The sequence below is a fragment of the Aspergillus japonicus genome, assembly GCF_003184785.1.
Source record: "Aspergillus japonicus CBS 114.51 unplaced genomic scaffold BO86scaffold_8, whole genome shotgun sequence".
Taxonomy (NCBI): Eukaryota; Fungi; Ascomycota; class Eurotiomycetes; order Eurotiales; family Aspergillaceae; genus Aspergillus; species Aspergillus japonicus.
The window spans coordinates 522,832-535,602 of NW_020291645.1; the positions used below are offsets into that span (position 1 = coordinate 522,832).

General features: G+C 51.2%; 2 protein-coding genes across 2 annotated transcripts; both read right to left on the minus strand.

The window, feature by feature from the left end:
* Window positions 1–2,009: 2,009 nt before the first annotated feature.
* BO86DRAFT_229211 (uncharacterized protein) lies at window positions 2,010–3,127 on the minus strand. The gene is made up of 2 exons (XM_025666988.1): window positions 2,796–3,127; window positions 2,010–2,711 (listed from the first exon to the last, which is right to left on the minus strand). Exons 1-2 carry the CDS (start codon window positions 2,972–2,974, stop codon window positions 2,156–2,158), a joined length of 735 nt encoding a protein of 244 aa, XP_025530615.1. The 5' UTR covers window positions 2,975–3,127; the 3' UTR covers window positions 2,010–2,155.
* An 8,059-nt stretch (window positions 3,128–11,186) lies between these two features.
* On the minus strand, window positions 11,187–11,586 carry BO86DRAFT_386791 (uncharacterized protein). Its single transcript, XM_025671428.1, has one exon. The coding sequence runs from the start codon at window positions 11,517–11,519 to the stop codon at window positions 11,301–11,303; it is 219 nt and encodes a 72-aa protein (XP_025530616.1). The 5' UTR covers window positions 11,520–11,586; the 3' UTR covers window positions 11,187–11,300.
* Between the last annotated feature and the right edge of the window lie 1,185 nt (window positions 11,587–12,771).

Here is a 12,771-nt window from a genome sequence, read left to right on the forward strand (position 1 = left end):
GGTTTGTTGGTTCATTCCGTCGGGGACTTGCTACCGAGAAAACTGCGTGCGCGAGAAAGGTCGTGAGAGCTTATCAGAATTCTTACAAAGCGGGATAGAAAAACTATGGGCAGCCTTTTTCATGCCAAGGAGGTTGGATTGGAAGCTATGCGAGTCATGACCCGTGTGTGTGCTGTGCTGCAGCGGCGGATTTCCGTTAAGACTACCTTACCTTATCGTCTAGCCCACGTTGAAACTTGCGGTCCTTAGGTTTGTTCGTTGCCCGTTCTTTTGACCGGGCCTTTTCTGAATTTTGGTTTCGGGGCAATTTTGTGGTTTTTCTCTTGCGGTGCTTCGACACGAGGTACTGTACTTCGTAGATAATCAGTGTTTAATCACTTGTGTATGTGGGGCTTTTTATGTGGGATCGGTTTTGGGGCGGGTTGTATCATGAGATTTAGCGTGACATATACGAAGACGCCATTAGTACTGTGGCGTGGGTGGATAGTGGGAAGAGGCTTGAGAGGGGAGAAGGAGGAGGAGGAGGAGGCGACACGACGGTGGATGATCTTGGGGATGCTCTAGTTGAACAGTTTTATCGGTGGACATATCATTGAATATCAAGGTGGCAGAATGTTGTTTAACTAACCTTGGTGATGGATGTTCTTCCATACCTGGTATCGATGTTTGCAATATATACATGTATTGGTAGATATAGGTATTTGTGTAGCGTTTGGGAATGAAGTGTATACATATCGACGAATGGCATTACCCAACTTATCATGAGCTTTTCGTTCTAAGTGCTCGCCTTCTCCGCAGTGTCATCTATCTCGAATGGCCACGAACGACAGAGTTGAGGATGAGACTATGGCATGCGACTTGGAGCATCATGAGCTGCGTCGCGTGTTGTGCCACCAGGGATATCCCAGCATAATCCGCAACTGCTTACTCGAGACGAACGACAGGGGAGAGGGGGGCATGAGGTCGGCGAAAGCGAAACAATTCGAGTTTCTACTACGTGGGACCCTTGCACCCAGTCCCCAGTCGCCATCCGAACCTGACGGAATGCTGGACAATGACCTGGTAGCATGACTGACCTGATCGCCTTCGATCTCAGGATGGTCCTGGTACAGGACCCCGATGCGCATGACGGACAGAGAGCAGCCATTCTCCCCTAAACTCGCCACTACCCTGTGGTGAAACTCCGACGTCTGCTTTGAAAGATCTGACTAACCTGCAGGTGGGAGGCCACCCGCTCACTATCGGACGCAAGAAACGACGATCGAAATGCGCATCCCTCGAGCCGGGAGGAGCCCAGACTGGACGGCAAAAGCAAGTCGTCTATGTCTTTCGCCACGAGCCTGCTTCCTCGAGGGATTGCGATGGCCCGCCCGGTCTGTCCAGAACTTGAATCTAGCTCGAGTCGAAATCCTTCCTTGCTCCAAGCCACTGATAGCTCTCAAATCAACGGTGTGTGTGGAAGCGGCGTGACGTGATCTGTGCAGGCCGATCGAATGAAAGCTAACCTAGTTGATTCTCCCTCGTGGAGCACTGAATGGTGAAAAGGAGAAGGAAGAGAGAGAGAGAGAGAGAGAGCAGGTCGGTGGTCGGTGGTCGGGACCGGTTCCATGTTGATGATACTCCTCCAGAATCAGTCAATCTCCGAACGGGCAACGGGCAACGAACAAACAATAAACGGGCGGACGGACGGACGGGCAGCCACATGGTCGACGGCTTGTCACACCATGGTTCATTGATAATAGTCAGTAGCTGAGTTTGCTTGGGTCCCTTTTTCTCTCATGCCCGTAGACAGTGGGTTGCTGGAACTGGTGAGGGGAGAATGGGCAGTCCTGAATCGGGGATGAGGGGAAGAAAGCGGTTAGTACTACGTACCTATGTGGTATAGAGGTTCCGCAAAGCACATGGCAATCTCGATTGGTGATACAACGGGCAAGCAAGGGAACTATGCTTGATCTGGCAGATTTCCCCATCCAATCCTCAAATCGTACCCATACTCAGACCCAAAAAGGATGCAAGTTACCAGGATTAAACCAGTTCGGCGGACCCCGAGAGAGACAATGATCATCGGAGATCAAAACCACCGATGTCATCAAGATATGAATCTACCCAAACATTTCATGCCCACATGGGAATTTTGAAGAATGAAAGGATGTTCCTAGTCTCCTCGTGGAGTCTCAGGCATATTGCTTCGAGTGCCGCTGCCCCGCTGTGTGGAGTTCGTGGTGGTGTGTGTCCTTACGCTTGACCCACTGGCACTAAGCCCAACATGAGATCGAGCGTTGAAGCGAGATGGAACGACCGTGTGCTGCTGCTGCTGCTCGCCTGGCTTCTTGGTACAAATTGCCAGGGCAGACTTTGAACAGCCGAGTGGAAATGGGGAGGGGGAGGGGGAGGGGCAACGGAGCGAAATTTCCAAGCTGATGGTAAGGAAGATCAGCACAGCCCGTACGTCAGTGTCGTATCCTAGTGAGTGGGAAGTCCATGAGCCGACCGACTCCCATCCGGATCCGAATGAACTGGAGATGCAAGCAGATTCGATGCAGTCTGGAAGATGACCCCACCACGCACAGGTCAAAGTGGAGATTCGGCGCCCAATCTCCGGGAAGTTCTGTCTGGCCCCGATAGTGCGGTGTGCAGTAGATACCGAGGTTCTGCCTCGCCCAGGTGAGGATTCCGTAGATTGAGATGAAAGTAGACAGAGAATGGATGTACTGTAGTAGCCGCCATAGCATCGTCAGCAATCCCATTGTCCATACGCAGTATATCTGGTGTGGAGAAGCATTGCAAGTACATACTGTACAGACCAGTACCTCGAAGTGTCAGTCACGACCATGCGGGTCAATGCAGCAGCACCACGAGCAGCGAAGGAGGCCCATGACGTTCTCATCACACATCCGACGGGTACATTGCAGCAGTCACGTACTGTACGTATCCGTGGAGTCGAGTCGTTGAGGATCGACCGCCGCCCGACCATGGTGCGCGAGATTGGCTCCAGATCCCATATGATCTAGGCCATGTGTGGTCCTTTCTTGCTTGAACAGTGTTAACGACTCTTGACATCGGCTAGGGTACTAGGCATAGCAAGATTCGGCTCATGGTTAGCCACAACGCCGTCCAAGTGCCCCGAACAACAAGGCAAATAGATTAATTTCCATCTGCTGGAACAGTCAGAGTCAGAGTTAGGGGATATCCACAACATCGGCAACCAGAGCTCCTCATTCACATGCTCACTGCTTGTGCCGGGCCTGTCACCGCCCTTCCTGCGGTCTGTCGTCGAATGTCACCTATAGTACATCCTTGACCCTAATCGTTATCCCCTAGAATTTGTTGCTTATTCATAAACCAAGCAATGGCACATCAAGTGATCAGAAGGCAAGGGCCAACACCTTATCGAATCAGAAGTTAGTTTATAATGCAGGTTAGGATTACTATGTATAGATGATCGTCTCCTTTTCGTCCGGCTGGGGAGGGGAATGATGCATATAACAAACATTAATATTCCGGAGTAAATGTGACGGGTTGGTGCCGCCCAGCCCTAATCTGACTTACGTGGCGTACTCGGAGACATGTGCAAGGCCTGGGGGTTTAACTCTGCTAATTTAGTACATACATAAACTAAATAACTACTTATTTTCAGACTTATGTACGTAGATATGAAATAATGTAAGATCCAGTGGGTTAATCTGGATAGAAAATGGGAGATCTTGAGGCTACCTACTCAGAGATTACCTAGTCCAAACATTCCACAAGTTGGAGGCTTGGAGAAGTTAATTGCGAGTAAATTTGTGTGTGCGTGCGCGAGAGTGGAAATTGGAGACTCGAGCAATAATACCGCTAGTAAGCGCACTACTGTAGGCGTGTCAGAGGGTAAGCGTCTCGATAGTGCATCGGCTTTGGTGCCAAACTCGGGAAGGGCCGGCCGATGCTGCAAGCGGAGCCGACGTCTGCCACGTGAAATGACTAGGGTCCAGAACTCCAGAAAGGCCGCTAGGACCGCCTCTAGTCTGCATTGAGCCTGGATCGACCGAACGCCCGCTCCAGCAGTTCTTAGCGAAAAACAAGGGGGAGGGAGGTTCTCGTCGGCCGGTCGGCATTTTTTCTTTTTTGTTTAGGCCAGGTTAGGTCAGGGGGGCGGCAACCTGCAACTGCGTGTGCCGTGACTAAATCAGAACCAGGCTGAGACTTTCCGGGTCTCATACCCGCCGCCGCCGCCGTCGCCCACACAAGACAACCCCTTGTCCCATCCCACAGGTAACTTGACTACGTACTAGTTATACCTTACAGGCTACCGTATATTCCTCCGTACACAGACCACCATCAAAGATCCCACATCTTGATCGCACAGCATGGGAAAAGATTCAATGTATCATTCCCACCTTTCCCTGACTCCAGCGATCCAGCTATAGAGCCTCGAACAACCACGCCCCTGGCTGGCTGGCTGGCTGGCTGGCTGGCTGGCTGGCTGGCTGGCTGGCTGGTCCCATTCGTTCCCCACGAACCCCACCGTCTCCCTAGCTGGGTTCCCTGATGACGATCTGCGCTCGACGCCTTGACTAGCCAACGTGGCGGTCGGGGGAGATGCTAGTTCTAGACAAGCTGAAAGCCGTCATTCCTGCCGGCTGATTGAGAGTCTCGGTAGATCGCTTGTGCAATTGGCGATACCTCCAATCACAGGCTGTCAGACCATCGATCACGAGCGCACTCGAAACTCTCCAGTGACATCTGTCAGGTCTGCCAGACTTCGGGATTCTAGATTCCCTTTTTTCTCCCACCTCTCGGTTTGGAGCAATGAGGTTGCGATCTACGGAGTATAGTTGGAGCCATTATACGGCAGGAGGATCAAGGGACGGAGGGAAGGAAAAGGACGGCTCAAGCCGTCACACCCAAGCCCAGGCTGATTTGCTCCTGCATGCGGAATAGCAATCCATGATCCATACGGAGGGCGCTTGCGGATGGTCGAAGATCAGCTGCTGCTGTGACTGTGAGGTTGCAGGAATACGAGAAAGATCGGAGGTCGGAGGGGGACATGCTGAAAAAGCAAAAAGGGAGTTGAGTACGGAGTAGTTAACAACCATCGCACATTTGTGTGTTGTGTTGGTGCGACGGTGCAGGATTACTGTGGAAATGTGCAAGGCATGGGTACTGTACAGTACGCACTACCTACGCAGAAGGTAGACGCCGTGCCGAGTCAACGGAACCGTGCTTCGTCCCTCACTACTACTGCCTCAGGCACCAACATCCCCCTCCCTCCCGTAAGCGAAGCTGGAACCGACGACACTCGTGCGTTGCAAATCCTGAAACCGGCGCCAACTCTGCGCTTTGAGTTTGATCGACGACCTTACCGCCCGCCTCTCCTTGGTTTCTATACGTAGGCTCTCCAGCGACGGGGCTAGAAACTGGACATCATGGATCTGGGCCCCGGAATAAATGAAACAGGCGAGGGAAACCCCGTCAGTGGCTGATGGCGACCACTGTCGCTGGTTGGTGGTTTGGTCTTGGCTATCAAGTAAACTTCTTAAAGCACTCAACTTGAGTTCCGGAGGCCTTGGTTCTAATGACTCCGGCTATTATCGTAGGCGACACTGGTCGGGACGGATTCAATGGCTGTAGAATAATGGTACCGAGTAAGACACCACAGCAGCAGAATATCTGGGCTAGAAAATACACAATACCGACTCGTGGCTATTGTTGAATATAGACCGTCTCCCAGGGCGGCGGGCAAAGATGGCCCGATTGACCAGCGCGAATCATTCCATCATGGTTACTATTATTAAAGAATAGGTGATCAACTAGTTGTCAGGGGAGGGCGCCACAGTATTGATACCCGCCACTAAGCAGCATGCAGTAGTATTGCCGGCGACTATTGTAATCTGGATTGCCGCTCTGAGCGGTCAAAGCTGGGAGCGTTGGAGAGAGCGTTGGGATGATCGGCGCGCGCATCATCGCCAATCTCCATCAAGCTGATCTCGGGATATCTCCGTCGGGTGGCCGAAATCACGACCATTGCCGAACACACTGGCGCTGAATCATCCCTTACAAATTCAACGAACAATAAAACGCTAGGGGCCAAGGTGCACGCTGAGTTTTTTGAAAGCAAACCCACACAGCAACGAAAACCACCCGCGGGAACAAGCATCCCACCGCGAATGCATCACATCTGATTCAGTTGTTCTTCCGAGGCTGCCACTGCCGCCCCGGCAAGGTTAACGCGGGACGAGTGGTTATGCACATACGCGTTTCACAGCAGGGGGAGAATAAGCCTATTTTTCAGTCGGAACTTTAGGGAAAGGGGTGGGTGCGATATACGTAACATTTGTTGCTTGCATAGCATGTGTCGTGGAAAGTGCCTCAAAAGAGCAGGCTATACGTCGATACGCATCAGTTGAAGGGGGAGGGAGGGGTTCCTGTGTGCCTGCAGTTGTTAACAAACTTCAGGCAACCAACCCGCTCACTGGGCAGAGTTTCCTGGGCACCAAATTGTCCCGCATGTTTGACGCGGGTTGGGGCTATGCGGAATTTGCCGAACCCTCCTTCTTGCTCCTCGCCCCCTTTTTTTTCTTTTAGGGTTTGAGCAAAGCCTCGCGGATGCTGGGTGACTGGCTGACTGGAGAACATCAGTTCGTCGAGATATCCCAGATCAGGTAGGTCCCCTAATTTTTGGTTCAAGATGCTTGGGTTTAAGCTCAGATGATTAACACGTCCCACGCGCTTAAGTAAAGGCTATCTTCTGTAACCTTACCCTTAGGCCCTTGGAAGTGAGTTCGAATCACTCATGGATTCATCCATCCATACCATATACGGAGGCTGAGACGAGCTGTAGGTAGCAGTAGGAGGTCATCGATTACATCCTCAAAAAGGTGACCACCGGGTGTAGCCGCATGGTCGCTGGTTATACTTCGCACACGAGAACTAAACTAAGGCACTACTGAGCACAAATTACATAGTATGTATCCGAGTTTAGCAATCGGAGCGTCTCTTCTACCCGCACCCACTCCTCACGCCGCCCGGCGTTGTTCTGGAATCGCTCTCTCTCTCTCTCTCTCTCTCTCTCTCTCTCTCCCTCTCGCGGAGCCGGCCGATGCTATGCAAATTGAGTTCGGAGTTTGATCGTCTCCCTTCCGTATTCCAGGTTTCGATTACGACAGTGCATCCACACTCTATACAATACATGTCCCCCCCCCCCCCCAAAGCTTCATCTAAGTTAAACGGAAGCGGTGCCGATTCTGGGATGGTATTGTTTGATAATGTTTCATGGGGTTGTATCGGCTAGAGAGAGAAGAGCGTTATCGTCCAAGCTCGAAGACATTCCAGGGCGTATCATGTCTGTGAACCGAAGCCGAGAACCGACGACCGAGCATTCAGCGAGGGACTGAGTGAGTGCGCGGTCAGTACTTCGTAGTCTAAGATGAAACAGGTGGGTGGAATCTCCGTCGCAATAGCTCTGCAGCTTACTCAAGTGCCCCGAATGCGTCGTCGTAGGTCAAATTGGGCACTACACTGGGGCTCCGAGGCCGTGGGACGGGGAATGAGACTCAAGATCGGAAACTAACTGCCTGGAGGGCGATGGAAGGCCCATTTCTGCCCATCGAATAAGGCTGGAAAGCACATGGGAAAAGAAATGGAGACGAGCAGTGAGACTAAGCTCGATGAGTGATAGCAAGCTTGCACTTGCACTGATTTCAGTGCGTCGCGCAGGAGCCGACGGGGCCCGCGGATTGCTGCGGATCCCACACAGTTGAACCGGCGGGTGAGCTTCGCTTCGCCGACTCCACGAGACCAGCCTTCCACTAGACTACTAGCTACGTCTCTAGAGCCGTCTCTGTCTTCTCACTGAGTCCCTCGTCTATTAAAGTTTGGGACCACTGGGGAATTCGCACATGGATATGGGTCTCTTGGGTGGGCAGATTGAGCGGTCCTCTACGCGTCAACCTGGGCCTCATAATCCATTCCTCTTAGTGTTCCACAATAATAAACCCCTCAGCAGCAGCAGTGGCAGCATCGACACCATCGTCAGTAACGTCATCATCATCACCATCACCACCACTATCACCACGCGAGTTGCTCGCGTGGTCTTAGAGAATAGATCCAGATATGTTCGTCTATTGGGGATGATCATCCTTCAGAGTACTCAGTAATCTTGCAGCATCGCTATGTGCCCTCGTCGAGTAACCTGTTCATCTTTGATACTTGAGGGGTTTATTGGTTGATTAATGATGATGTAATTCGGCGTCGCCGACGGTTTGGCATGGGTTAGCATGGATTAGCATGGATTAGCATGGTTGGCATGTTCTATCACTGTCGAGGATCCCCCTGCTTTGAATGGAATGGACTGTGCCATTGTGATGCAGGTTGTTTCCAACAAGGAGCTTGGCAATGAGTTACCCGGACGGGGTCATTACCTCATTCGATCGCCAGACGCCAGACAAACGACAGACAAGGCCTGAGGCTGTGGGTGGTCTTCGCCCCTCAGAGACCGCTCAGGTACTGTACAGTACGTATGCAGTAATCGGCTGGGGCGGTGTGACCCGCCACTATCTGATGATCTTCCTTCCTCCCTTTGGAGACAAGGCGTGCCACGCATGCTTGCCTGAGTCTGCGTGTATGAACCAGGGGTTGTCGAAAAGAACAAACTTCAAAGGTCAGATGCTCAAGCATGAGACAATTCGCCTGACAGACTGATCTCTCAAAAAAACAAAAGCCAAAAGGGTAATTCTCCTAGTGTATAGCACCGCTGCTGTTGCTGCTGTATTGATGATCATCGGGTAGTTGTGGTGTCCACTACCTCGTCTCTGTAACCCTTTCCGGATTCGCATTCCATGGCCGGCCGAGGTATTTTGTCTCGTGCACAGGCAGGTACCGACCACCAAACAACCCAGTCATCAACCAAGGGATCTCCCGAAGCCAGTTCTTGTCTATCCTTATTCGGGCTTGGACTTGTCTCTGTTGACCATGGAAAAGCTGCGTTTATGCGTTTCCATCAGCTGTCGGTCGCCTTCTTCTGGCTCGAACTCGTACTGTCGACGAAGAGTTCGACCCAGTAAATCCCACCGCGGTCGATCCCAATCCCAAAGACGATTGACAGCCAAATAATCCCCCCCCCCCCCCCCCATCGGCATTTACAATCGGGTCGGGCCTGGTTATGGACAGCATACACTAGCCGCGCATGCGAAACAAAAAAGTTTGAGAGCTACGTACTTACGGATACACTATACATACACTCAGAGTATGGAGTAAAGCTAGGAGAACTGGGCACTGAACATGTTTCATTGTCGACGTCATTGACCAGGCACAAGATACTTGTACAGTCGAGTCAGAGGTGATCAATCACGGGAGGGGCTTTGGTCTGTGTCTTCCAAGTTGCTGCCATCAAGCCCCAGGAAGAGACGTCTTAGTCATGGACGGATAACATGCACTCTCATTATGCATAAGCTATCCATGCATTCCGCCTGTTCCTCGCCTTGCAGTTGGTAGGTCACTTACTTCCCTGCACAGGCCACCCAGTGCCCGAAATTCAAGCGATATAGGTTACCGGTCGCAAATAAGCAAACAAAGTCCATCCATCACACGGACGAACATTCAACCCTAACGCTTAGTTAGTCAGCCACCTCCTGGGCCAGGTTTCTGAGTACCAGTGAGGCTTTCAGGTCTTTCGCCAATTCTTGCTCCATCTGTGTTTAAGGTTTGCTTGATGTCTCTCGTTGGCTGTCAACGCCACGATAATCTCCGGGAGGCCTCCTAGGATGATCCCTTGGCCAATTGGCCCCCAAAGCAAGCGCAGAAAGGAAAGGAGTGGCACACCGGCATTACCTACCCAGTACCCAGTAGGCGATTGTCCGCCCAGAGATTCCCCTTGTAGGCGGCCTGGCCTAGCTGTTTGTGGCTTAGGGGAGCGCTCCCAAACCAAGACCTGCCATCTGCGCATCGTGCCGCAACTCCGTCATCCGGCCCCAAGGGCTTGGTTTGTGGATGGACGCAAATCACGGACTCATTACCCTTTTAGAATTGTTGTGTTGATTCAGTCACCTTGGTCAATAATCTCACTCTGCCCAGCTTGAGATCCATCCTCCGATCTTCAGCCCTGCTTTCGGCGCAGATGCGCCTATTTTGGGGTGGTGGCAGGTTCTTCCCTTCCCCCCTTTTTATGAAGGGTGGATGAAGGTCCCGTACGTAGTCTTGCACTGATGAAATGATACCCTGGGGAATGGATCGGTTTCCCGCTAGAAGCTAGAGAGAACGGATCGAACTCGAGAGCAACCAGGGTTAGTATGGGACCCAGGACACACTGTGTTCCCCGAACTGGTGATTTCGACTACAGCAGCTAGCAATCTCTCGTTTTTCCTTGAAGTCATGACTGCATTCAAGGCTGATTGATGGGTTTGTGTACCTGGACGGGTTGGCATTTCTCGGGCGGCAAATGTTCCTCCACTGATCTACGACTGCAGGCCCCTCCGAGAGACAAAGGGACCGAACGATCTACAGACGAATCATGACGATGAAGATGATGAAGACGATGATGATAATTCAAGGTGGGAAGTTGGTCTTGGAAGATGAGATCAGGTTCTCAAGCGATGTGTGTGATCGTGCGGCAACGATCAGCCGTTTATGGGGCATGGGATCGTTGTGACAGGTAAAACCTGGACGGAGACTAGCCCTTTTCTCTCTTGTCTCCTTGGTCTTTCTTTTTCATTTCTTATTATAATAATGATGATTATTATGAATCCTCCAGACGATCGGCTGGTAAGAGGGGCCGTCTCTGTCGAATCTGGCCATTACCGCGATAATACCGGGTGGGTAATGGGCATGGGATCCATTGGGGAGCTAGGAGGGCGCCGGCTCGTCCCCCCCCACTCCCCCTCCCTCCTCTTCTCTCACTCTCTCCCACTCTGCCCATGAATCCATGATGGATGATGATCGATGATTGATTCCTGGCGGGCGCATGATGGAGAAGGAAAGGTGTCCGTGGATCTGCACTAGCGCCAGACTTACTGTAGCCGAGCCCCGAAAGTACCGTTGGTTTTCCATCGGCCGATCTGTCGGCCTCCGTACGACGCAGTTACGTACGCCTGCTGCTGGTCTTTTCCGCAGCGCTGTCTAGGCAATTTATTTTCCTTTTCTTATTTCCGCCGTATTATTATTTCTGCTCTCTATATTGCTCCGTTCGACAAACGGAGGTGTTTCCCACTTCTATACAGAGATTCCACTAGCTTATAGTCGACGGAAGAATAATAGGAAGAAATGTCTCCGACCTGAATCCTTTTCATCTGCTTTGATGTCATGGGTCGAGTCCAGGGTTCGCTGATTCAGCCAGCGTGGAAGAGGCATCTTCCGACCGCGCTGTCTCTGTCGCTTGTCTTGTCCCGCTCTTTCAGTCTTCCTGATCTTTGGTAACCTTTCAATTTGACCCAGGGTGCACCCATCGTGCGGGTGTGGACAGCGGAGGCGGCGCACGTTTTTTTAGCTCTCGTCGAGCCTACCCAAAACGATGAAGCTAATGGCAAATCATCCTTTTTTAGTCGCATAGCTACTGTATGCGAAGGGGAGTGAGAGGAGGGGAGGGGGGGGGAACTCCAGTATAGACGTGGGGACAAACAACACATGCGTTACGGTACCAGCAAAAGACAAAAAGGCGATTTTTACCCTCGGAATAATTACGTCGCTTGTCGAATCAGACACGGCCAAAATCATTAAACGAAGGGCCCGGAGAACCACCAGCGCAAGTCATCGCGTGTACCGGGTCAGTGGTCATTAATTAAGCTTTGAGACGGTGGTATCAGCCCTTGTCGAAGCGAATCGAGAAGAGCGACGATGGGGATTTTCCCTGTGGCTAGAGGAGTTAGTTACTAGTCCGTGGCCATTGCGGGCTTCGGGGAAAAAATCATGTACTGTTACAGTTAAGTGGTTGGTTGTAAGTAGCAGCATTAGCAGCAGCAACAGCAGCAGCAGCGAAGCGCGGAAAAATAAGGAATATACGGAGTAGTGTATAGTGAAATTATACTTTGTGTCGGTAGTCGATGTAGTTACATGATGCTGTGTGTGTGTGTGTGTGTGTAGGACTGAGTGTTCTGTCCCTGGCCAGGCACAATTCCTTTTTGTATTTTTTTTTCCCTCTATCCTTTCAGTTGCAAGTATTTTCCATGAATAAATCCTAATAGGGGAGGTTCGCGGCGGCGGCCTCTCCCGCTTTTCTCCTTCTTTTCAGTTTCTCGGCTCCATCTTCAACGCTCACACTCACAATCACACTCACACACACTCTCTCTGTCGCTCGCTCTCATCCTCTCTAACTCTCTTTGTGGTTCCACTCGTCGTCTAACGCTACGGCCGGAGTTTACCAGCGCTATAATTAACATTTGATTGATGTGCAGTTCTTTAATAAAATAAAATACTATTTTTCGTTTTTGGACTAGGATGGAAGTCCACATCTTTTCCTCCCACATCCCCTCCACTTCCCTCCACCTCCCCATCTCCCCTCCTCCTTCCCCCCATCTCCATCCCCCCATCTCCATCCTCTCCCCCCCGAAAAAAAAATAAAATAAAATAAATGAAAAAAAAAACCCAAATGAAAAAAAAAAAAAAAAAAAAAAGGATAGGATAATGAAACCACTGCTGCAGTTGACACGCGACCCAGGTGTGTATGGTTGAGGAATTGAGCATACTCAAAACACACAACTATGCCAAGTACGCGAAACAGCTACCTAGTGCTCAGACAGAACGCATAGGCACATCGGAGCTCACTGCACCCAAGGTTGTGGTCAAGGTAGATGTCTTGTTGAG